The 26,894-nt window shown below is 45.6% G+C and overlaps 1 protein-coding gene across 4 annotated transcripts in view; it reads left to right on the top strand.

The window, feature by feature from the left end:
* Positions 1–26,894, top strand: part of SETD2 (SET domain containing 2, histone lysine methyltransferase) — a 131,827-nt gene that overhangs the window by 79,198 nt on the left and 25,735 nt on the right. For 3 of the 4 annotated variants that reach the window (XM_073632469.1, XM_073632466.1, XM_073632468.1), the window contains 9 exons: positions 2,563–2,697; positions 8,380–8,508; positions 13,550–14,248; positions 18,293–18,338; positions 19,760–19,913; positions 20,983–21,667; positions 22,649–22,783; positions 22,894–23,036; positions 26,157–26,271. In XM_073632469.1, the coding sequence (XP_073488570.1) occupies positions 2,563–2,697; positions 8,380–8,508; positions 13,550–14,248; positions 18,293–18,338; positions 19,760–19,913; positions 20,983–21,667; positions 22,649–22,783; positions 22,894–23,036; positions 26,157–26,271 (2,241 nt within the window). The remainder of the gene's footprint in view (positions 1–2,562; positions 2,698–8,379; positions 8,509–13,549; positions 14,249–18,292; positions 18,339–19,759; positions 19,914–20,982; positions 21,668–22,648; positions 22,784–22,893; positions 23,037–26,156; positions 26,272–26,894) is intronic. The other variant, XM_073632467.1, reaches the window with a different exon arrangement.

Raw genomic sequence — 26,894 nt, 5'->3', positions numbered from 1 at the left:
AGAATTCTGGCTTTTCTGCAAAAAGGAGTGGATATGAATCTGGCCTTAAGTACAATTTCTGAGGGTAAAATTTCGGCCTTAGCAATTTTCTTTCAGAGGCCTATTGCTTCTCGCTTCTTAGTGCGAACATTAGTACAGGGGATGATTCGGGTGCTTCCACCGGTCAGGCCGCCTCTGTGCCCTTGGGATTTGAATTTAGTCATAGGGGTTCTACAGAAGCAGCCTTTTGAGCCTACTCACCAGATTCCTCTGCTCCTCTTGACAAGTTTTCTTGGTAGCAGTGACGTCAGCCAGGAGGGTGTCGGAGTTGGTGGCTCTGTCCTGTAGACAACCTTATTTGAGCTTGCACCAGGATAGGGCGGTTTTGCGGCCACAACCAGAATTTTTGCCTAAGCTAGTGTCCAGTTTTCATCTGAATCAGGATATTATTCTGCTTTCCTTTTTTCCGAATCCATAGTCTACAGAGGAGCAATTATTTCATTCTCTTGATGTAGTACGGGCTATCGCTGTCTATCTGAGAATGTCCACTCAGATGCGGAAGACTGATGTTCTGTTTGTATTGCCAGAAGGTCCCAAGATGGGACAGGCAGCATCTAAGTGGACTATTTCCCAATGGATCCACCAAGTGATTTGTTCAAGCATATGGATTAGGGCTAAGGTCCCGCCTTTTCCAGTAAGGGCACACTCTACCAGGAGAGAGTTCTTCATGGGCGGTTCGTCATCAAGCATCAATGGCTCAGATTTACAAGGCTGCTACCTGGTCTTCGGTGCATAAATTCACTAGGATTTATCAAGTGGATGTTAGGACTCAGGAGGATGTTGCATTTGGATGCAGTGTACTGCAGGCAGCAATATAGATCCTGTTGTTCTGATGGTGGTGTTTCTTTGGTCATAATGGGTTCCCTCCCCTCAAAAGCATTGCTTGGGGACGTCCCAGTTAGTTATTATGGCTGCTCTGTGTCCCGTGATGTACGATAAACAAATTAGGATTTTTTTTCTACAGCTTACCTTGTAAAATTATTTTCTTGGGAGTACATCACGGGACACAGATATCCCTCCCCTCTTGTCTGGGAAGTTTATTACTTGCTACAAAACTGAGGTACTTCCTGTGTAGGAGGGGTTATATAGGGGAGGACTTCCTGTCTTTTTGGTTTGCCAGTGTCCATTCACCTATAGGTGGCGTATAAGCCAGTTAGTTATTATGGCTGCTCTGTGTCCCGCTTTTACCACGTGCACGCTCGTAGTGTCCTGCACACCTCCCATGTGCACGTTCTCTGCACCGTTCCCGCGCGCGCCTACCATAGCCGCATAAACAGTAGCGGAAACGGCCCACCGAAGGCTGGGGCTTCTCCATGAGAGAGCCCCTGCTGGCCACAACGACACTGCCCCAAGTAGATAGAAAAAAACATGACACCTGGACCCACTCAAAGTAAGATGCGGTGCTTTTTAAATTTTTTTTTTTTTTTTTTTTTTTTTTTTTTTTACGGTTTGTGTAACAAGATAAAAGCTTAAAAAACACTTACAAATCCCACCGCAGGACTCTGCTTAAAAAAGCTAGACTCCAATCTTCCCTCATCACATCGGGGTTCTGTCTCTTGGACCTTCAAAGACCAGGTCACCCTTGAATTTGTGGCTACTTCCTTGGACCTGTAGAGCACCCTGCCGTATTTCCCTTGGAGTGTTTTTCTTACCCAGGGTCCCGTGCTCAAAGAGTCACATTACAGACAACACCTCGTAGTTTTCTTAAATGAGGTTCAAGGACCATCCATTTTAGTGTATCACTGTCTGGATGGATCCGATTTATATAGTCCCTTAAATCCTTCAGGATCGGTTTCCAGGATCATTCTGTTAGCTAGATCATGAAGAGCTTCTCCAACCATGACCATCACCTTACAAGACACTGGCCAAAAAACTGAGGTACTTCCTGTGTAGGAGGGGTTATATAGGGGAGGACTTCCTGTCTCTTTGGTTTGCCAGTGTCTATTCAACTATAGGTGGCGTATAACCCAGTTAGTTATTATGGCTGCTCTGTGTCCCGTAATGTACTCCAAGAAAAGGATTTTACAGGTAAGCTGTAGAAAAAATCCTAATTTTATATTTTGACCAAAAATTGGGTATTGTATTGTGTTTGTGTAAATTAGAATTCATTCAAGTGTATTTTTGTCCCAAAAAATTGCATTAGAAAAACCACTGCGCAAATACTGTGCGACACAAAGAATTGCAAAACCCACCGTATTTATTCTCTAGGCTAGGGCCTCTGCTTAATAAATAAATATATATATAGATATAAAGCGAGAGAGACCCTGTTTCCCCGAAAATAAGACCTAGCGTGATTGTCGGTGATGGCTGCAATATAAGCCCTACCCTGTTTCCCCGAAAATAAGCCCTACCCTGAAAATAAGACCTACAAGGACTTTAACTAGGGCTTATTTGGGGGGTAGGGCTTATTTGGGGGGGGGGTTAAAGTGGTTAAATCTCTTCTTTCTCATATCTCAGCGTGTTCTCTCCTAATGAGCCCATCGCCAGCTGCAGTATCATGGCTTCTCTTTGGATTGGTTACAGGTGGACGGGGAATTGGAGGCTCTCCTGGAGAACGGGGAAGGTCTGTCTGACAAGAATCAGGTCCTCAGCTTGTCTCGGTTGATGGTCCGAATTGAGACCCTGGAACAGAAGCTCACCTGTCTGAAGCTAATCAGGGTAAGAGGCTCTGGAGCTGCTTCGTGCATCTTTGTACCTATCCACTTGCCGACTGCGAAACGTAAATATACTTTGCGGCTTTTTGAAGTGGTTTGCCGGGGTTATTGCTAAAGGTATCAGCCATAACCCCGGTATTTAAAAAATATATATACATTTTAAGACCGCGATTCTCTTTCTCATAAAAGCGATCCGAGCTGCTGATTAGCTGCTGGATCGCCTTTAGAAGCAATGGGAGGGGTTGTACCCCTCCCCCTCCGCTCAAGTGTTTCTCGTGCATCTTTCATGTTTTACCAAGCCCGGGAAACAATCTGACGGCTCCCACAGCTGGTTACAGAGCTGAACAGAGACCAGATAGTCTCTCCTCACCTCTATGGTCTAGGAGGACCGGAGCAACGTCATGACTTCACTTCCAGTCTAGGGCGGAAGTAAACTTTTTTTTTTTTTTTTTTTTTTTTTTTTTTTTTATATTTTGTCTTTAAAGGTAGAGGAGGGATTTGGAGCCTTGTAGACTCCAGATCTCTCCATAAAGAGGACCTGTCACCCCTTATTTGTATTACAAGATCTCTCCATAAAGAGGACCTGTCACCCCTTATTTCTATTACATGATCTCTGCATAAAGAGGACCTGTCACCCCTTATTTCTATTACAAGATCTCTCCATAAAGAGGACCTGTCACCCCTTATTTCTATTACATGAGATCTCTATATAGAGGACCTGTCACCCCTTATTTCTATTACAAGATCTTCCCATAAAGAGGACCTGTCACCCCTTATTTCTATTACCAGATCTGTCTATAAAGAGGACCTGTCATCCCTTATTTCTATTACATGATCTCCCCATAAAGAGGACCTGTCATCTCTTATTTCTATTACATGATCTCCCCATAAAGAGGACCTGTCATCTCTTATTTCTATTACAAGATCTCTCCATAAAGAGGACCTGTCATCTCTTATTTCTATTACAAGATCTCTCCATAAAGAGGACCTGTCATCCCTTATTTCTATTACAAGATCTCTCCATAAAGAGGACCTGTCACCCCTTATTTCTATTACAAGATCTCCCCATAAAGAGGACCTGTCACCCCTTATTTCTATTACAAGATCTCTCCATAAAGAGGACCTGTCACCCCTTATTTCTATTACAAGATCTTCCCATAAAGAGGACCTGTCACCCCTTATTTCTATTACATGATCTCCCCCCTAAAGAGGACCTGTCACCCCTTATTTCTATTACCAGATCTGTCTATAAAGAGGACCTGTCATCCCTTATTTCTATTACATGATCTCCCCATAAAGAGGACCTGTCATCTCTTATTTCTATTACAAGATCTCTCCATAAAGAGGACCTGTCACCCCTTATTTCTATTACATGAGATCTCCATAAAGAAGACCTGTCACCCCTTATTTCTATTACAAGATCTCCCCATAAAGAGGACCTGTCACCCCTTATTTCTATTACATGATCTCCCCATAAAATGGACCTGTCATCCCTTATTTCTATTACAAGATCTCCCCATAAAGAGGACCTGTCATCTCTTATTTCTATTACATGATCCCTCCATAAAGAGGACCTCTCATGCTTATTTTTATTACAAGGGATGTTTACATTTCTTGTTATAGGAATAAAAGTGATAAAAAAAATTTAAAGCACCCCCATCCCTCCGTGCTTGTGCGCAGTAGTGGCCGCATATATAAATGATGTTTGCACCACACACATGAGGCATCTGAGGTATTGCCACGAACGTTAGAGTGAGAGCAATAATTCTAGCACTAGACCTCCTCTGTAACTCTAAACTGGTAACCTGGAAACATGACCCCATTTATTGTTGTGGTATTTTATTTATTTTTTTATATGATGTGAGTTTAGTGACATTTTAACCAATTCAAGACCACAATACGTATAAATATATTGTGGCTTTGAAGTGGTTTACTGGGATTTTACTGGGATTGTGGCTGAAGCTATCATCCACATCCCCGGTATTTGTTTTTTTTTTTTTTTTTGTTTTGTTTTTTTATATACATACATACATACATACATACATACATACATACATACATACATACATATATTATTTTTTATGTAAAGGGGTCTTTTTTTTTACCCCTTATCTCTCCATAAAGAGGACCAGTCTTTCTTATTTTTATCACTAGGGATGTTTACATTCCTTGTAATAGGTATAGAAGTGATAAAAAAAATAAGAAACTAAAGGGAAAGTGTAAAAATAAAAAAATAAAAGAGAGCCCCCCATCCCTCAGAAGCAAACTAATATGTAAGTCACGCCCGCCTATGTAAACTGTTCACAGTACACATGTGAGGTCTCGCCGCGAACGTTATAGTGAGAGCAATATTTCTATCACTAGACCTCCTCTGTAACTCAACAGGTAATGTGTAAAGGCGTTTTAAAGCGTCGCTTATGGAGATTTTTAAGTACCGTAGTTTGTCGCAATTTTAAAGCGTGATATGTTATCTATTTACGCGGCGTAACATCATCTTTCACGTTTTACCAAAAAATTGGGGTATATATCGTGTGTGTTTTTTTTTTTTTTTTTTTTTAAATAACCACTTAAGAACTGCCCCATGCACATCTAGTGCAGCAGGACGGCCCTCCTGCACTAAATCATACCGGTACGTGATTTTGTGCAGAGTGACCCACTCACCACTGTGATTGGACACAGCGGGAGCCAATCAGCAGGTCTGATGGCTGCCAACACCCTGCAGTCATTCACAGGAGAGGCAGAACGGTGGTCCGCCTATGTAAACAAGACAGACCGCCGTTCTGTGAGGGTGGAAGATGGAGATCTTGTGTTTCTGCTTCAGGAAGAAAGCACCCCCCCCTTAGGGAACACAGTTAACCCTTCTGATCACCCCTGATGTTAACCCCTTTTCAGCCGGTCTCAGTCCCTCTAAAAATCGTTGATCGCCACCATTACTAGTAGTAATAAATAAATAAAAATTCCATAAAAATATCCCCTGGTTTGTAGACGCTATAACTTTTGCGCGAACCAATCAATATACACTTATTGGGATTTATTTATTTATTTATTTTGTTCTATAGCACAAAAAATAAAAACCGCAGAGGTGATCAAATACCGCCAAAAAAAAAAGCTCTATTTGTGGGAAAAATAGGACATCAGTTTTGTTTGGGTGCAGCGGCGCACGACCGCGCAATTGTCAGTTAAAGTAAGGCAGTGCCTTATCTCAAAAATAGCCTGGTCCTGAAGGGGTGGGTGGGGGGGGGTAAATCTTCTGGGGCTGGTGGTCAAATTTTTTTTTGTTTTTTTTCAAAAAAATTGCGTTTGATAAACCTCTGCACAAGTACCGTGTGACATCAAAAATTGAAAAATTGCAACGATTGCCATTTTATTCTCTGGGGTCTCTGGTCAAAAAAATTACACACACACACACACACATATATACATTATATTGTGTGTATTTATACATGTGTATATTTATGTATATATATATATATATATATATATATATATATATATATATATATATATATAATAGTGTGTGTGTGTATATATATATATATATGTGTGTGTGTATATATATGTATATATATATATATATATATATATATATATATATATATATATATATATATATATATATATATATATATATATATATATATAGTGTATATGTGTGTGTATGTGTAATATATATTTTATATATGTGTGTGTGTGTGTGTATGTGTAATATATATTTTATATATGTGTGTGTGTGTGTGTATATATATATATATATATATATAATATAATATTTTCTAATAATTTTCTGGCAAAAAAATACTGATTTAAACTTTTAAACAAAGAGTTCCAGAAAAAGTCAGCAGGTGGTTTGGGGCCACTCTGGAAGCGATACAATACAAGCGGTTGGGGTGCGCTAGCGCGGCGATCAAGGGCTTAAAGTTGGCGAGAAAGCGATGCCACCTCTCCTTCTAGGGCCTGTCAAATTCCTTCTGAAGAGCGATCTAAACATGGATCGCTCTTTAGGGAGCAGAGCCAGCATGAATGAACCCTTTAACTACTTAAGGACCGCCCCCCCGCAGTTGTAAGTCGGCTGTTTGAAGAGGAATACCGTTGTTATAGTAGCAGATAGCTGCCATAACCCCGGTATCCGCTTCATCAGCGGGCGGTCCGCTACAAGATAAAAGTGGTCTCAGCGGCGGATTCACAGCAAAATCGCTTTTATGGGGGGTGGGAGAGGGCCCACCCACCCCCTTTCCTGCCCCCCCCCCCGCGCTCCAGTGGTCTCCACCACTTACTGGAGACGATCGGGTCCTCTCCCCTCACAGCCTGATGCCGAGTGAGGGGAAAGATGACCCCCCCGCTCGGCTCCATAGCGTTGGATGGCGGAAGCGACGTCAAACCTCACTTCCACCCAATGGTCTTTAAAGGGGACTTTTTTTATTTATTTATTTATTTTTTCTTTATTGCAATTTAGTTTAAAGGTCTTTTTCACCCCCCAAGATCTCACATTAAAGAGGACCTGTCATGCTTTTTTTTCCCTATTACAAGGGATGTTTACATTCATTGTAATAGGAATAAAAGTAACCCAAACTTTTTTTTTTTTTAAGGACAGTGTCAAAATAAAAAAGTAAAAAAAATAATACAAATACATTTTTTTTAATCTATTTTTTTGAAAGCGCCCCGTCCCGCCGAGCTCACGCGCAGAAGCGAACGCATACGTAAGTCACGCCCACATATGTAAACAGTGTTCAAACCACACATGTGAGGTATCGCCGCGATCGGTAGAGCGAGAGCAATAATTCTAGACCTCCTCTGTACCTCCAAAACTGGTAACCTGTAGAAATTTTTAAAGGCTGCCTATGGAGATTTTTAAAGGTCAAAGTTTTGTCGCCATTCCACGAGCGGGGCGCAATTTTGAAGCATGACATGCTGGGTATCAATTTACTCGGCGTAACATTATCTTTCACAATCTAAAAAAAAAAAAATTGGGTTAACTTTACTGTTGTCTTATTTTTTTCAATTAAAAAAAAATCTGTATTTTTCCCCAAAAAAAAATTGCGCTTGCAAGACCGCTACGCAAATCCGGTGTGACATAAAGTATTGTAACAACCGCCATTTTATTCTCTAGGATGTCTGGGAGGGAAAAAAAAAAAATTGGGGGGGTTCTAAGTAATTTTCTAGCAAAACAGATTTTAACTTATAAACGCTGAGTCTGAAAATTAGGTCCGGCCTTTAAGTAGTTAAACTTTTAAACAAAGACTTCCAGAAAAGGTCAGCAAGTGGTTTGGGGCCACTCTGGAAGCAATGCAAGCGGTTGAGGTGCGCTAGCGCGGCGATCAAGGGGCTTAAAGCTGGCGGTGAGAAAGCGATACAACCTCTCCTTCGTGCCTGTCAAATTTCTTCCGAAGAGCGATCTAAACACGGATCGCCCTTTAGAGAGCAAAGCAAGCGCGAATGAACCCTTCAAGCTTGACTACTGGCGTTTTGATGAAAAGTCGCTGCTAAAACGACGTGAAAAAGCTGCAATTAATCAGAAATTGGGGGCGGCTGTATTGGGTGAAGATCAATGTAAAACGGAAAAAAATAGAAGAGACCTGGGGGGGGGAGGGGCAAGTGGTTATAGACGGGCTGTTTTCAGTGTAGTGGGAGCCGTCGGCTGTGAATTACATTTATGTACATATAATACAAACATGTTTTCTGCCTGTAGAACACGCAGTCGCAGTCCTGTCTGAAGTTATTTCTGGAGTGTCACGGTCTGTCCCTTCTGTGGATCTGGATGGCTGAACTCGGTGACAGCCGGGAGAACACGAGCAACAGTATCAAACTGCAACTGGAGGTCAGTGAATGTCTCAGCAGCATGGCGGATGTTCCCTTTAACTTTCCAATCACTTAACAAGCGGCAGTCTTAAAGCTCAACTCCTGGGGATCTCCAGGCAAACCACCTCCATCTCTTGAGGGCTCCCCCTTTTCCAGGCTGGTTGCCTCATCCATGACATGCCGGACCCGTCATGAAACGAACAAGATGTGCTTTACCAGCAGACTTTCAGCTTTAATTTGAGGGTATTTACATCCAAATCAGGTGAACGGTGTAGGAATTACAACAGTTTGTATATGTGCCTCCCACTTTTTAAGGGACCAAAAGTAATGGGACAGATTAACAATCATCCATCAAACTTTCACTTTTTAATACTTGGTTGCAAATCCTTTGCAGTCAATTACAGCCTGAAGTCTGGAACACATAGACATCACCAGACGCTGGGTTTCATCCCTGGTGATGCTCTGCCAGGCCTCCACCGCAACTGTCTTCAGTTCCTGCTTGTTCTTGGGGCATTTTCCCTTCAGTTTTGTCTTCAGCAAGTGAAATTCATGCTCAATCGGATTCAGGTCAGGTGATTGACTTGGCCATTGCATAACATTCCACTTCTTTCCCTTAAAAAAACTCTTTGGTTGCTTTCGCAGTATGCTTCGGGTCATTGTCCATCTGTACTGTGAAGCGCCGTCCAATGAGTTCTGAAACATTTTGCTGAATATGAGCAGATAATATTGTCCGAAACACTTCAGAATCCATCCCGCTGCTTTTGTCAGCAGTCACATCATCAATAAATACAAGAGAACCAGTTCCATTGGCAGCCATACATGCCCACGCCATGACACTACCACCACCATGCTTCACTGATGGGGTGGTATGCTTTGGATCATGAGCAGTTCCTTTCCTTCTCCATACTCTTCTCTTCCCATCACTCTGGTACAAGTTGATCTTGGTCTCATCTGTCCATAGGATGTTGTTCCAGAACTCTGAAGGCTTTTTAGTTGTTTGGTAAACTCTAATCTGGCCTTCCTGTTTTTGAGGCTCACCAATGGTTTACATCTTGTGGTGAACCCTCTGTATTCACTCTGGTGAAGTCTTCTCTTGATTGATGACTTTGACACACATACACCGACCTCCTGGAGAGTGTTCTTCATCTGGCCAACTGTTGTGAAGGGTGTTTTCTTCACCAGGGAAAGAATTCTTCTGTCATCCACCACAGTTGTTTTCCGTGGTCTTCCGGGTCTTTTGGTGTTGCTGAGCTCACCGGTGCGTTCTTTCTTTTTAAGGATGTTCCAAACAGTTGATTTGGCCACACCTCATGTTTTTGCTATCTCTCTGATGGGTTGGTTTTGTTTTTTCAGCCTAATGATGGCTTGCTTCACTGATAGGGACAGCTCTTTGGATCTCATATTGAGAGTTGACAGCAACAGATTCCAAATGCAAATAGCATACTTGAAATGAACTCTGGACCTTTTATCTGCTCCTTGTAAATGGGATAATGAGGGAATAACACACATCTGGCCATGGAACAGCTGAGCAGCCAATTGTCCCATTACTTTTGGTCCCTTAAAAAGTGGGAGGCGCATATGCAAACTGTTGTCATTCCTACACCGTTCACCTGATTTGGATGTAAATACCCTCAAATTAAAGCTGAAAGTCTGCAGTTAAAGCACATCTTGTTCGTTTCATTTCAAATCCATTGTGGTGGTGTATAGAGCCAAAAAAATTAGAATTGTGTCCATGTCCCAATATTTATTTACCTGACTGTATTAGATATAGTTAATTAACAGTTTCCTGTTACTTTGTATCTTTTACCTTTTTGCTTGTTGTTTTTTTTTTTTTTTTTGTCATTTTTTTTTTTTATTCTTTATTTTTTTGGTGTGTGTCTGTCATTTTGTATTAATAAATTTACTTCACTATACATAGTCTGGTTTCAGTTTCTAAGTGTAGCCACACAGATCTGGCCATCTCTGCTGCAGATTCCCGACACCAACCCTCTAGAAGCAGGGGGTAGGCAACCTCGGGCCCTCCAGCTGTGGTGAAACTACAAATCCCATCACGCCTGTGCCTCTGGGAGTCATGCCTGTGATTGTCGGTGGTCTTGCAATGTCTCATGGGACTTCTTGTAGTTTCACCACAGCTTGAGTGCCGAGGTTGCCTACCCCCTGCTTCTAGAGGGTTGGGAATCCGCAGCAGAGATGGTCAGATCTGTGTGGCTACACTTAGAAACTAAAACCAGACTATGTATAGTGAAGTAAATTTATTAATAATACAAATGACAGCCACACACCAAGAAAAAAAAAAAAAAAGGTAAAGCTACAAAGTAACAGGAAACAGATTAACTATATTTAATATTTACAGTATATATACAAGATGAGGAACAGAGGGAATACCAGAGATGCAAGGAAGGGGGGGGGGAATCGGGACTACCAGGGGAGCAGGGTACAGGATGCATGGCTATAGAGCAGGGGTCTCAAACTGGCGGCCCTCCAGCTGTTGCGAAACTACAAGTCCCATCATGCCTCAGCCTGTGGGAGTCATGCTTGCAACTGTCAGCCTTGCAATGCCTCATGGGACTTGTAGTTTCGCTGGAGGGCCACCAGTTTGAGACCTCTGCTATAGAGCAAGACCAGGAGCAGGATAAATGGCAACAGCATCCGACTTGGCACAGCAAGCAAATCAAAACACTGACGCAAGGTGTATCCGCAAAAGAGGGACTTAAAGGGTAAGTTCACCTTTACAGAAAAATCTGTAAGGTGAACTTACAGAGGACCCCCTCCTCAAACCCACCCCCCAGTCCCGCTGACCGGCAGCGCAGCGATCTCCGGTTCTGAGCCCTGCTATAGCTGCCCCACTGGTCAGGGTTTAGAAATCCCTGCAGCTTAATCTCCTAAATGTATCCCATCAGGAGGGACGTCGTCTCAGAACCAGCCTAGCCCGACTTCTGAAGAAAGGGCCTAGCCCGTCGTCTCAGAACCAGCCTAGCCCATCCTCTCAAGAATGGGCCTAGCCCGTCGTCTCAGAGCCGGCCCAACCCGTCGTCTCGGCCCAACCCGTCGTCTCAGAGCCGGCCCAACCCGTCGTCTCGGCCCAACCCGTCGTCTCAGAGCCGGCCCAACCCGTCGTCTCAGAGCCGGCCCAACCCGTCGTCTCAGAGCCGGCCCAACCCGTCGTCTCAGAGCCGGCCCAACCCGTCGTCTCAGAGCCGGCCCAACCCGTCGTCTCAAAGCCGGCCCAACCCGTCGTCTCAAAGCCGGCCCAACCCGTCGTCTCAAAGCCGGCCCAACCCGTCGTCTCAGAGCCGGCCCAACCCGTCGTCTCGGCCTAGCCCGTCGTCCCAGAGCCGGGCCTAGCCCGTCGATGCCGAGGGGGGTTTCTACTCCCCGGACCAGTGAGACGGCTATAGCAGGGCTCAGAACGGGAGATCACTGCACTGCAGGACTGGGGGGGGGGGGTTGAGGAGGGAGTCCTGTGTAAGTTCACCTTACAGATTTCTCTGTAAAGGTGAACTTACACTTTAAGTACCCTCTCAGCAGCCAACAGATCCCAGTAATCGGCTCCACCTGGTGCTGGCTGCTGGGAGGTTGCTTAATCCCTCAGAGACGCCCACTGGGGGACACCGGAACTACAACTTTCTGCCCAAAGAACCACAGAGCCACCAGCAGGGGATTCAGGTCCTGACAGGTGGCCTCAGGTAGAAGGTCCGCAGCGTGTTCTGTATGTTGCTTCTTTTCTCAGCAAAGCTTACTGGAGTCTTAAGATGTCATCGGTGTGCGTCCCGTTTTCTTTGCGTTTGAGTGTTGTGTGGATGCTTGTTTGGGAACCGTTTCCCGAAATAAGCTTTTAGCTTTGCTGTATTAAACTGCAGTAGCGGAAACTTGGGTCACCAGCCTGGCTGCACGGTGTGGCTGAGCTGTGTAAATCTCATGACCTGAATAGACAAAAATTCAAATCCTTTGGCAAGTAAAATCGGTCCCATATTTGTATTTTGAATGCATATTTGTGTGCCTGGACTTCAAATTTAAAGGTGGAAAGTCAATACCGTATATACTCGAGTATAAGCCGAGTTTTTCAGCACATTTTTCTCCCCCCTCGGCTTATACTCGAGTCAAGCACTTTTCTGCAGCAGAGAATGACATTTTCCGAACCGAATTTGGGGCCCCGTATCTCGGGGCCACTTGGTGCTAGGAACCCCAAATTAGGTGTGCAAACCCAGTGGAACTAGCACTACAACATATCCTGGGGTTCCTAGCACCAAGTGGCCCCGAGATACGGGGCCCCAAATTCGGTTCGGAAAATGTCATTCTCTGCTGCGGAAAAGTACTTGACATTTTCCGAACTGACTTTGGGGCCCCCGTATCTCGGGGCCACTTGGTGCTAGGAACCCCAGCTTTGGATATGTTGTAGTGCTAGTTCCACTGGGGTTCCTAGCACCAAGTGGCCCCGAAATACGGGGCCCCAAATTCGGTTCGGAAAATGTCATTCTCTGCTGCAGAAAAGTGCTTGACATTTTCCGAACGGACTTTGAGGCCCCCGTATCTCGGGGCCACTTGGTGCTAGGAACCCCAGCTTTGGATATGTTGTAGTGCTAGTTCCACTGGGGTTCCTAGCACCAAATGGCCCAGAGATACGGGGCCACAAAGTCGGTCAACTGTGTCCATCTGCAGCAATGTCATTTCGGGATCCTTTGGGTCCAGAGACCCCAAATTTTGGCTGCTGCTAGGGGGCATCTAGGAACCCTTAGCTACCGAGTTTGAAGTTCGGGTGACCTATGGCTGCAAATGGGCACAGTGAGGCTGCAAATGGGCACAGTGAGGCTGCACACACCTATGGTTGACCCTCTTTTCCACTTACAGTAGCTGCGCATTTCTCACCCTAGGCTTATACTCGAGTCAATACGTTTTTCCCAGTTTTTTGTGGTAAAATTAGGTGCCTCGGCTTATATTCGGGTCGGCTTATACTCAAGTATATACGGTATGTGACGGACTCGTGTCAAATGCGTCTTTTGATTTTTGGCTTGTATATTCCAATTTGCTAATTTTTTTTTTCCTTCCGCCCTCTTGATTAGATCGTCAGGACGTTGGAGCTTCTCCCCATCCCCAATAAAAACATGCTGGAAGAGAGTAAGATCCTCCCCATCATACAGAGGTGGTCTCAGACCAAAACGGCCATTCCGCATCTCAGCGAAGGCGACGGATACTCCAGCGAGAACACGTCCCGCGCGCACACCCCGCTCAACACCCCGGCCAACACGCCCGATCCCGCCGCCGCCAAGCTGAGCGTGGAGATGGAGGGCGAGACCCCCAAGAAGCTGATTCTACGCAGGCTGAAAATCGTCAGCGAGAACAGCATGGACAGCGCCGCGTCCGACGCCGCCAGCGAGGTCGAGATAAAGGACGTGTCCGTGAAACAAGAGGCGCCCCCTACTGACGAGCAGAAAGAAGGGGAGAAGCTGAAGGAGGAGGTCAAAGTGGAGGAGCCTCCGACGCCAACCGAAGAGCAGCCGGTCACTGTCCCCAAAACTGAGGAGGATCCGGCCGCAGAAGGGAACAAAGAGGCTTCTTCTGGTATGGAAGTCTCCGAAGCGGAGAATAAGGACCCCGGGGGGCTGAAGGTAGAAGAGGCACCTGCAGTGGAGACCCCATCGCAGGACGAGGAAGAGGGCATCTCCGATGTGGAGAGTGAGAGGAGCCAGGAACAGCCGGACAAGATGATTGACATGAGTGAGCTGGCCTCCAAACTTCTGGAGGGATGGAAAGATTTAAAGGTAAGCAACACGGATTAGATTGTAAGCTCTTGTAGATGGTAAACCCCCCCCCCCCCCCCTCACCTTTTTTTTTTATTTCATCCTTTTTTACGTTTTTCTAAAGTCAAAACATTTCTACTTTAAGCACTTAAGGCTCAGAGGCATTTTTTCAATTTTTTTTCTTTACATATTTCAAAAATTTATTTAGGCCCGAGGATTACTTACAACTCCCAAACATTTTATATTTATTGAAAGCAGACGCCCCGGACCAGGGGTCCCCAATCTTTCAAAACAAGAGGCCAGTTTATTGTCCTTCAAACTTTACGGGAGGCAGACTGTGGCCAATGGGAGTAGAAAATGTGCCCCATCATTGGTGTCAGTGGGAGGAATAGTGCCCCATCATTGGTGTCAGTGGGAGGAATAGTGTCCCATCATTGGTGTCAGTGGGAGGAATAGTGTCCCATCATTGGTATCAGTGGGAGGAATAGTGTCCCATCATTGGTATCAGTGGGAGGAATAGTGTCCCATCATTGGTGTCAGTGGGCGGAATAGTGCCCCATCATTGGTGTCAGTGGGAGGAATAGTGTCCCATCATTGGTATCAGTGGGAGGAATAGTGCCCCATCATTGGTGTCAGTGGGAGGAATAGTGTCCCATCATTGGTATCAGTGGGAGGAATAGTGTCCCATCGTTGGTATCAGTGGGAGGAATAGTGTCCCATCATTGGTGTCAGTGGGAGGAATAGTGCCCCATCATTGGTATCAGTGGGAGGAATAGTGTCCCATCATTGGTATCAGTGGAAGGAATAGTCCCCCATCATTGGTGTCAGTGGGAGGAATAGTGCCCCATCATTGGTGTCAGTGGGAGGAATAGTCCCCCATCATTGGTGTCAGTGGGAGGAATAGTGCCCCATCATTGGTGTCAGTGGGAGGAATAGTGCCCCATCATTGGTGTCAGTGGGAGGAATAGTCCCCCATCATTGGTGTCAGTGGGAGGAATAGTCCCCCATCATTGGTGTCAGTGGGAGGAATAGTGCCCCATCATTGGTGTCAGTGGGAGGAATAGTGCCCCATCATTGGTGTATCAGTGGGGGGAATAGTGCCCCATCATTGGTGTATCAGTGGAAGGAATAGTGCCCCATCATTGGTGTATCAGTGGGGGGAATAGTGCCCCAATAATGGTGGACAACATGGATGTGAAGGGGGTTTGTTACCTAATTTTGAAAACTGTCTACTAACAGGAGAGGGGGATGGTATATAATGATTGGAGGAGAGGGGGGGATTGTATATAATGATTGGAGGAGAGGGGGATGGTATATAATGATTGGAGGAGAGGGGGATGGTATATAATGATTGGAGGAGAGGGGGGGATGGTATATAATGATTGGAGGAGAGGGGGGGATGGTATATAATGATTGGAGGAGAGGGGGGGATAGTATATAATGATTGGAGGAGAGGGGGGGATGGTATATAATGATTGGAGGAGAGGGGGATGGTATATAATGATTGGAGGAGAGAGGGGGATGGTATATAATGATTGGAGGAGAGGGGGATGGTATATAATGATTGGAGGAGAGAGGGGGATGGTATATAATGATTGGAGGAGAGAGGGGGATGGTATATAATGATTGGAGGAGAGGGGGATGGTATATAATGATTGGAGGAGAGAGGGGGATGGTATATAATGATTGGAGGAGAGAGGGGGATGGTATATAATGATTGGAGGAGAGAGGGGGATGGTATATAATGATTGGAGGAGAGAGGGGGATGGTATATAATGATTGGAGGAGAGAGGGGGATGGTATATAATGATTGGAGGAGAGGGGGGATGGTATATAATGATTGGAGGAGAGGGGGGGATTGTATATAATGATTGGAGGAGAGGGGGATGGTATATAATGATTGGAGGAGAGGGGGGATGGTATATAATGATTGGAGGAGAGGGGGGGATGGTATATAATGATTGGAGGAGAGAGGGGGATGGTATATAATGATTGGAGGAGAGAGGGGGGGATGGTATATAATGATTGGAGGAGAGAGGGGGATTGTATATAATGATTGGAGGAGAGGGGGGATGGTATATAATGATTGGAGGAGAGGGGGGATGGTATATAATGATTGGAGGAGAGGGGGGGATGGTATATAATGATTGGAGGAGAGAGGGGGATGGTATATAATGATTGGAGGAGAGAGGGGGATGGTATATAATGATTGGAGGAGAGGGGGGATGGTATATAATGATTGGAGGAGAGGGGGGATGGTATATAATGATTGGAGGAGAGGGGGGGGATTGTATATAATGATTGGAGGAGAGGGGGATGGTATATAATGATTGGAGGAGAGAGGGGGATGGTATATAATGATTGGAGGAGAGGGGGATGGTATATAATGATTGGAGGAGAGGGGGATGGTATATAATGATTGGAGGAGAGAGGGGGATGGTATATAATGATTGGAGGAGAGGGGGGATGGTATATAATGATTGGAGGAGAGGGGGGATGGTATATAATGATTGGAGGAGAGGGGGATGGTATATAATGATTGGAGGAGAGGGGGGGATGGTATATAATGATTGGAGGAGAGGGGGATGGTATATAATGATTGAAGGAGAGGGGGGATGGTATATAATGATTGGAGGAGAGAGGGGGATGGTATATAATGATTGGAGGAGAGAGGGGGATGGTATATAATGATTGGAGGAGAGAGGGGGATGGTATATAATGATTGGAGGAGAGGGGGGGATGGTATATAATGATTGGAGGAGAGGGGGGGATGGTATATAATGATTGGAGGAGAGGGGGGGATGGTATATAATGATTGGAGGAGAGGGGGATGGTATATAATGATTGAAGGAGAGGGGGGATGGTATATAATGATTGGAGGAGAGAGGGGGATGGTATATAATGATTGGAGGAGAGAGGGGGATGGTATATAATGATTGGAGGAGAGAGGGGGATGGTATATAATGATTGGAGGAGAGGGGGGGATGGTATATAATGATTGGAGGAGAGAGGGGGATGGTATATAATGATTGGAGGAGAGAGGGGGATGGTATATAATGATTGGAGGAGAGAGGGGGATGGTATATAATGATTGGAGGAGAGGGGGGGATGGTATATAATGATTGGAGGAGAGGGGGGGATGGTATATACAGACTTGTAGGTGTTTAATTTTAATAATTTGTATAAAATAAGTTGTAAAGGGGTGTGTGTACCCCCAATTTTATTCTGCGGGGGGCGCGCATCGCGGCGATCGTTGTTGCAGGATGTCAGTCTGACACACCGCACCTCCGATCTAGGTAAAGGGCCTCTGACGGAGACTGTTTACCACGCGATCAGTTGTGTCCAATCACGGCTGATCACGATGTAAACAGGAAGAGCCGGTGATCGGATTTTCCTCACTTGCGTCTGTCAGACGTGGAGGAGAGCCGATCGGCTGCTCTTCTGACAGAGGGGGGTCTGTGCTGATTATCAGTGCAGCCCCCCCCCCCCCCCCCCCCAGGTATGCCAAACGTTGCCCACAATGGGCATCACTGATTGGCAGTCATTGTTTGGCACTGATTGGCATCCATCGGTACCATCTCTTAGTGCCCATCTGTACCGCCTAGGTTTACCCATCAGTGCTGCATATTGGTGCCCATCATCAGTGCCTGTCAGTGCAGCCCCATCAGTGACAGAGAAAACTTACTTATTATACAAAGTTTTGTAACAGAAACTTTAAAAAAAAAAAAAAACACATTTATTTTTCAAAATTTTCTGCCTTTTTTTTTTTTATTTGTTTAGCAGAAAAAAAATCCCAGAGGTGATCAAATACCACCAAAGGAAAGCGCTATTTGTGAAAACAAAATGATAAAAATGTCATATGTGTACAGTGTAGCATGACCGCGCAATTGTCATTCAAAGTGCGACAGCGCTGAAAGCTGAGAATGGGTCTGGGCGGGAAGGTGTGCTCCCCGGTATTGAAGTGATTACAGATAATTTTTTATTTTTTTTTTGCACAAGTGATCAGTGAATAGTTTTGTTCTTATTTTGTTGATTTTTCTCTGTATTCTCTTTTTTGCCCTGTAGGAAGTCTATCGGATCCCGAAGAAGACCCCGGCGGAGAAGGAGCACTGTATGTATCATGTGATCAACACTTTGATTTCTGACATGGAAAGCAATGGAGGCTGGTGGTTCTTTATTTTTGGGGGGGGGGGGTGGGCGGCGCGGCGGCAAACAGACATCCCTATAGCAGTTTTACTGTTACAGAGCAGCAGCTGTGCATCGGATCACGTGTGTGTATGTGTATATATGTATATATCTATATATATATATATATATATATATATATATATATATATATATATATATATATATATATATATATATATATATATATATATATATAGATATATCTATAGATATAGATATATCGATATATCTATATCTATATCTATATATATATATATATATATATATATATATATATATATATATAATATAATATACATGATTTGGCATTTCCGCCTGTAGGAGGCGTGCAGCTTCTGCTATGAATATTCACAGCAGAAGCTGATCTGCTGGCAGGCCTGCTGTTAGAAATTCAGTCTTCCTAGTGGGGGGGGGGGGGGGGGGGGGTTCAGTCTTCCTTTATAATAAAAAAAAAAATATGTATATAATTAAAAATATATATTATATTATTAAAAATATATATTATTATTATTATTAAATATATATATATATATATATATATTATATTTTTATATATATTTATTATTATTAATATATATAAATATATATATGTATGTACACAGTAATAGGCCAGCAAGTAACGCAGTGCCAGAGGTCAAGTGGTTAAGCACACCCCTTGCCTGGTATCTCCTTATACCAGGGGGTCTCAAACTGGCCGCCCTCCAGCTGTTGCGAAACTACAAGTCCCATGAGGCATTGCAAGACTGACAGTTACAAGCATGACTCAGGCAGAGGCATGATGGGAATTGTAGTTTCAGCCGGAGGGCCACTAGTTTGAGACCTCTGCCTTATACACTGCAAGCACAGAGTCTGGGAGCCACCCCAGTTGCCTCCGTACACACACACATACTCACCCCATAAAGCAGGGGGTGCTCAACCCATGGCCCTCCAGCTGTTGCCGAACCACAAGTCCCATCAGGCCTCTTCCTGTGGGAGTCATGCTTGTAACGGTCAGCCTTGCAATGCCTCATGGGACTTGTAGTTCTGCAACAGCTGGAGGGGCCCCAGGCTGAGCACCCGTGCATAAAGCAACAGTTCTGGATGGTTCACAAGAAAGAAGAGAAGTCCCTTTTTTTTTATAAGGTGCTCTTTCCATACATATTACATGCCTGAAGAAAAAAATCTAAAGAAGTAAAACCCCTTTTAGACCCCGATTTTTTTCCTTTTTAAGGGAAGCCCTTTCTGTAGTTATTTCACCAGCAGGGGGCGATATGATCTCCGGCACACCGGCTCTTCGAAATCCGGCCCTGTCATTCATTTCTATGTATACGAATTTAGACTTTTCTTGTCTTCCGTGTTGTACAGATGACAGACACCGGGAGTCCTCCTCAGGAAACTATCAGACCCCGAACAGCAAGAGCCGGGAGAGAGACTCTGAGCGCCAGAGCCAAAGGAAGCGCAAGCAGTCGCCGTCTCCTCCCTCGTTCTATGAGCGCAGCGCAAAGAGAGGCGAGGACAGGTAAAGGAGATTGCGCGTCTCTTTTAGAAAATGGGAAGGTTACCCCTATGGGGTTTTATTGCCAGCAAAACACAAAGTCAAAGAAAAATATCTCTTTATATCAAAAAAGTATTTATTTTAGTAAAAAGTGATACAAAATACAACAAAGATATTTAATGTATTAAAACATGAGCTTAAAACATGCACATGAGAATACAACCAGCGAGTACATATGAATAGACATGGTGTGCTCTCTTTTAAACCCGCAAAACAAAGGATCCGGCTCATTCGGGGGAGTGAATGGCTAAGGGGGGAAGGGTCGGGCATAGTTGGCACTCTTGACCAGTGCAAATGAGGGGTCCTGTGGGGTGGGAATGAACGGGGGAGGGGTCAGGCATAGTTGGCACTCTTGGCAAGTGCAAATGACAGGTCTTGTGGGGTGGGAATGAATGGATGGAGGGGAAGGGTCAGGTATAGTCGGCACTCTTGACCAGTGCAAATGAGGGGTCCTGTGGGGTGGGAATGAACGGCGGAGGGGGGAGGGGTCGGGCATAGTTGGCACTCTTGGCAAGTGCAAATAAAAGGTCCCGTGGGGTGGGAATGAATGGCACAGATGGGAGGGGTTGGGCATAGTCGGCACTCTTGACCAGTGCAAATAAAAGGTCCTGTGGGGTGGGAATGGAGGAGGGGGGGTCAGACTGGGTAGGCAGCACTCTTGATAAGTGCAAATGATAGGTCTTTTGGGGGAGATTCAGAGAGAGGACTGAGGGTTGGAACTAAATCCCCATCTATCAGCACAAGGGACACTTTGCATTGATTATATGTACGATCCCTTGTGCTGATATATATATATTTTTTTTGGATTAAGCTTTGGCTTTAAGATTTACATACCCTATATATGGTGATAGGAGCCACTTGTGCGGCATAAATACTGGGGTATCCCTAAAATAAAAACATTAAGAAATAAAGTATTTTGGGTGAGTGTAGAACCATCTTCCACAATCTAGAACAAGCAGCATTGTTGGTACAATACCATTCCATGATTTCTGGCACACATGCAGGTCATGACCTCAGAATTTTTTTATTTCAGCAGGTATGACACTCCGGCTACCTCCAAGAAGAAAAGTCGCCTCCAGGACCGGAATAAGCTGTCCACAGAGGAGCGCAGGAAGCTGTTTGAGCAGGAAGTGGCGCAGCGCGAGGCCCAGAAGCAGCAGCAGCAGATGCAGAACATTGGCATCACCTCTCCCATCTCTTATGAGTCTATGCAGTACGGCAACCAGCTGCCCCCGCCTTACATGACCTACCCCCAAGGTTACCCCATGCAGTCCTTCTTGGACCCCACAAATCCGAACGTAGGGAAGGTTCTGCTTCCCACACCACCCCTGGACGTGGTCAATTCTCCCAACAGCTATGACCCCTCTCAAGGTATGGTCAATCCGGGTATGATGACTCCACAGCCGGTCCCAGTGGTACAACATGTAGCACCCCCCATGGATGTCCCCACACAGCAGTATGCAGCGCAGCCCGAACCTTTGGTCCAGCAGGACCCCAATGTGAATGTAATGTCAGTACCGGCCCCCAACGCTGTGCAAGCTCAAACCTATGGAGCCTGGGACCCCAAACAGTCACCGGTGCCCGTTCAGCAGCATCAGGCCCAGCCTCCGTACCCACCGCCCCCCGCCCAACCTGCAATCTACTACCAAGGACAGCCCTGCTCAGCTATGTACGGGATGCCAGCCGCCTATCCTCAGACCACACAACCCATGGTGCAGGTAAGAGCTATCTTTTTGTGTGTGTGTGTGTGTGTGTGTGTGTGTGTGTGGGGGGGTCGCGTTGACTCCCTGACCTAGGAAAACATAGGAGTTGATTTACTAAAACTATATAGTGCAAAATTATCTGCTGGCCACATAGACTCCCTGCTGGCCACACAGACTCCCTGCTCATAGACTCCCTGCTCATAGACTCCCTGCTCATAGACTCCATGCTCGGCACATAGACTCCGTGCTCGGCACATAGACTCCCTGCTCATACCGTGCTTCCCCGAAAATAAGCCCGGGTCTTATAATAATTTTGTCAGCCAAAAACACACTAGGGCTTATTTTTGGGGTAGGGCTTGCCATGCAATGTGCCATCTTCCCAGTGGTTGCAAAATGACAGACTCCCCTCTATCACAGGTTCACATAATGCAAAAGGTGGTTCTGCAATGCAACGTTGCAAATACCTTCTTCCATACCCCACCTGGGCTGTCTTCCACCGCTCCAAGCACTGCAGAGGGAGGGGGGGGGGGCGAGATCCCCCGCTGACACCCGCTTCAATACCCCGCCTGAGCCGCCTTCCACTGCTAAGATTAGTGCAGAGGGAGGGGGGGGCGAGATCCCCTGCTGACACCCAAGAGAAAAGGAGATCAGCTGAGCCCTGTTCGGCTCTTCCATGGCCCACCCCGAGCTGTCTTCCCCACTCTGGGCAATGCAGGATGGGGGGCTGAGATTCCCCGCTGAGAGAAGAGGAGATCAGCTGAGCGCCGCGCTCAATTAGGGCTTATATTCGGGGTAGGGCTTCTATTGCAGACCTGGAAAATAGCGCTAGGCCTTATTATTGGGGTAGACTTCCTTGCTGGACACACAGACGTAAAGTGGGGGAACTTGGCTGACATAAAAGCATCTGCAATTGTAATCTGACATTTTGATGCAATGACCATCTAAGCACATGCAATTTTATGGGCGACTTGCTCAAATACTGTATTTGTTGTTCAGAGTTACACACAGCCCGGCCTCCAGTACATGCCAGGACAGCAGATGTATGCTCCTCACCCGCAGGGTGTCCTCATGCAGCAACCTCCGCCTGTGGCTCCCCTCGTCCCTCCCGGGCAACCACCAGCAATGCAGCAGGTTTGTATTGATTGCAGACAGGTAACCCTAATCCTGCATTTTCTCCTGACCAGTGTCCATGTATAACTGACACTTTTTTTTCTTTTTTTTTATTGTGTATCCATTCACAGCCTGAGATGGGATTAGGTGGCAATAACATTATGGACCTTCCTCCACCCTCCCCACCCAAACCCAAAACCATTGTCCTTCCTCCCAGTTGGAAGACCGCACGGGATCCAGAGGGAAAGATCTACTATTACCATGTAATAACCAGGTGAGCCAACAATGGACATTGGAAACCAATCGGACAAGTACAGGATATACACTTGTCTGTAATTATTCTGTAATTATCTATGCCCAAAAGTTCACTGCATTCCTGTGATTAGAGCTTCGGAGGCGACCTGAACTTCGGAAGCCGTGCCCAAAAAAGGCAAGCAGAGGGCAAAGGACTTGCAAGCGAAGAAGAAAAAGCGGTCGCACATCTCGTAAACCCTGTGTGAATGATGAGAGCAGCCTCATCCCAGGCCACGCTCCCGACGTGTTTCGGCCGTGTGTGTAGGGCAAAACTCATCGGGTACATAGCCTGGAGGGAGTGTGGGCTGAGGCTGCTCTTACCACTCCACAGGGTTTTTTGCGATGTGCTGCACTTGGCCCCACTTTTTCTTCTTCGCTTTCATCTATTGAGCTGAGACAAGCTCCTTCCCTGCCTGCATCCACATCGGTTGTTAGCGGACGAGGACTAGCAGGAGCCTGGAGCGGCACTTCTTATTTTTGTATGGGTGTGCAAAGGTCTTGGTTATCAGTATTGCCTGTGGTCTTCCTGCAGCTCATCCCCCCCCCCCCCCCCCCCCATTACAGGCATACACCATTTTTAAGTACACAATGGGACCAGAGCGTGTATGTAAAACGAAAATGTACTTAAAGTGAAACAATACTTTTTTTTTTTTACTTCTCAATGCATGTGCCACATTGCAATAGTCATTTACAGACATAACTGATTAGCTAGGCAAGCTGTCTGACCCCAAAATCGGATATGTTGTAGTCCTTTTGTGTCCCCTCTCGATGCTCCCCAAGTTTGGTGTCCCTGTCACTTATGGTTCGGGAGCAGTGCCATATCAAGCTGACCAAGATTTCCCATAGACGCCAGTGTTAAAAACCAGGAGCAGTGCCATGTCAAGCTGACCAAGATTTCCCATAGACGCCAGTGTTAAAAACCAGGAGCAGTGCCATGTCAAGCTGACCAAGATTTCCCATTGACGCCAATATTAAAAACCAGTAGCAGTACTATGTCAAGCTGACCAAGATTTTCCATAGAAGCCAATGTGTCCATACTCGTGAGGGTACGTAAAGCGGGGTATGCCTGTTCTGACCTGCTACTCCTTTTCGGCACTGTGTCCCTGCCTGGCGGTGGCCATCCTGGTAGAGGCAGGGCTTTGCTTCTTCAAGTCTGAGCTGTCCCCCGATGGACTGGTGATCTGATGTCTGCCGAGGTCATGATGATGCTGTAGCAGGAGAGGTAGAGGAAGCCCTCATCCATAGATTGGCACAGTGGTGTAGTGGGTAGCACTCGCCTAGCAGTAATAAGGGTCGCTGGTTTGAATCCCAACCACGACACTACCTGCCTGGAGTTTGCATGTTCTCCCTGTGCCTGCGTGGGTTTCCTCTGGGTACTCCGGTTTCCTCCCACACTACAAAGACATGCTGGTAGGTTAATTGGCTTCTGTCCAAAAATTGGCCCTAGTATATGAATGTGAGTTGGGGACCTTGGATTGTGGACTCCTTGAGGGTAGGGGCCCATGTGAGTGTGCGATGTTTGTGTGGAGCACTGCGTAAATTGATGGTGCTATATGGGTACCTTAAAATAATAATATAATAGATGAACATCTTAATGAGACACAATGTATAGGGATAGGGACAATTGTAGACACGCACCCACACTCACGCAGGTTGAACTGGATGGACTTGTGTCTTTATTCAACCTTACTAACTATGTAACAGATTGAATGAAACAGAAGCGGGGAGATCCTTGCATTGTCAGTCCTCAGGTAGAGCTTCCTCTCCAGCAAGGAGAACAGTGGGAAGCACAGTAGTGACATCACCAAATCTGGTGAGACTAGCAGTCAGCGATAGCCATTCCTTAGATGATCTTACACAGCAGATATCATGTTCAAGGCACAGGAATGTCTAGTGCACTGCTATTATTTACAGGGGAAAGACTAACTTAAATCTTTGAGGGTACTGCTTAGGCAAAACTAACATTTCTAGATGTTTTTTTTGTAACAGCAAATCTTCACTTCTTATATTCAACTCCATTTCAACACCATAATAGCTATAAATTGACTTGGTTTGTCTCCATTCAGTGACTTTGCACTAAGGCGGAAGGTCTGCTTTAACCACTTGCTTACCGGGCACTTAAACCCCCCTCCTATCCAGACCAATTTTCAGCTTTCAGCGCTGACGCACTTTGAATGACAATTGCGCGGTCATACAACACTGTACCCAAATGAAATTGTTATCATTTTTTCCCCACAAATAGAGCTTTCTTTTGGTGGTATTTGATCACCTCTGCGGTTTTTTATTTTTTGTTAAAAAAATTTAAAAAGACCGAATTTTAAAAAAAAAAATTTATTTTTTTTTTTATATTTTGTTATAAAATTTTTTAAAAGGGTAATTTTTCTCCTTCATTGATGTGCGCTGATGAGGCGGCACCAATGGGCACTGATAGGTGGCAGTGATGGGCACTGATGGGTGGCAGTGATGGGCACTGATGGGTGGCAGTGATGGGCACTGATTGGTGGCAATAATGGGCACTGATCTTGTACACTGCTAGGTGGCACTGATTGGCACCATTGGTGGGCATTGTTAGGTGGCACTTGTAGGCATTGATAGGTGGCACTTATGGGCATTGATACGTGGCACTGTAGGCAGTGTGATGTGGCAATGTCAGGTGGCACTGGCAGGGGGTACTGGTGGCACAATTGAGGCACGTATGAGGCATTATTGCCTCCTCCTCTTCGGGACCGATGTCCCTTGCTGCTGAGCCGGTGATCGGCTTTTTTTTCTCCTCGCACTGTCAGCGCGAGGAGAAAAAAAAAACGATTACCGAGCTTTTGTTTTGATCATGTGATCAGCTGTCATTGGCTGACAGCTGATCACATGGTAAGGGGCCAGGACCGGCCCCTTACTTGGATCGGTGATCACCCGAGTCTCAGTGACTCGGTGATCACAGCGCGCTCCACGCGCGCCCTGCAGGGCACGTGCACAGGGGAGGCCATCATATGACGGCCTCCCGGGAATGCAGGTCCGCGCTGTAGCCATCATTCGGCTATAGCGCGGATATCAAGCGGTTAATGAACTGACTCGCTTCTAAATTATATTACTTCTCTATCTACAGGCAAACACAATGGGACCCTCCGTCCTGGGACAATGCTGGGGAGGAAGGAGACAGTCTGGATCATGAATCCGAAATGGACCTGGGAACTCCGACCTATGACGAGAGCCCAATGAAGGTGAGTACACCGCTACGTTATAATCATACCGGTATAGAGATAAATGCAGAGCAGCAGGTGGCAAATCATTCACTGCCGATGTATCACAGAAAGGATGTCATACAGTGCATCCAGAAAGTATTCACAGCGCTTCACTTTTTCCACATTCTGTTATGTTACAGCCTTATTCCAAAATGGATTATATTCATTATTTTCCTCAGAATTCTACAAACAATCCCCCATAATGACAATGTGAAAGAAGTTTGTTTGAAATCTTTGAAAATGTATTAAAACTAAAAAAATCCCATGTACATAAGTATCACAGGCTCCTCCCATGCACATAAGTATCACAGGCTCCTCCCATGCACATAAGTATCACAGGCTCCTCCCATGCACATAAGTATCACAGGCTCCTCCCATGCACATAAGTATCACAGGCTCCTCCCATGCACATAAGTATCACAGGCTCCTCCCATGCACATAAGTATCACAGGCTCCTCCCATGCACATAAGTATCACAGGCTCCTCCCATGCACATAAGTATCACAGGCTCCTCCCATGCACATAAGTATCACAGGCTCCTCCCATGCACATAAGTATCACAGGCTCCTCCCATGCACATAAGTATCACAGGCTCCTCCCAT

This window comes from Aquarana catesbeiana, linkage group LG05, assembly GCF_042186555.1.
Source record: "Aquarana catesbeiana isolate 2022-GZ linkage group LG05, ASM4218655v1, whole genome shotgun sequence".
In the NCBI taxonomy this organism is placed as follows: Eukaryota; Metazoa; Chordata; class Amphibia; order Anura; family Ranidae; genus Aquarana; species Aquarana catesbeiana.
The sequence above is the reverse complement of the archived record's forward strand: the minus strand, read 5'-3'. Positions and strand labels throughout refer to the sequence as shown.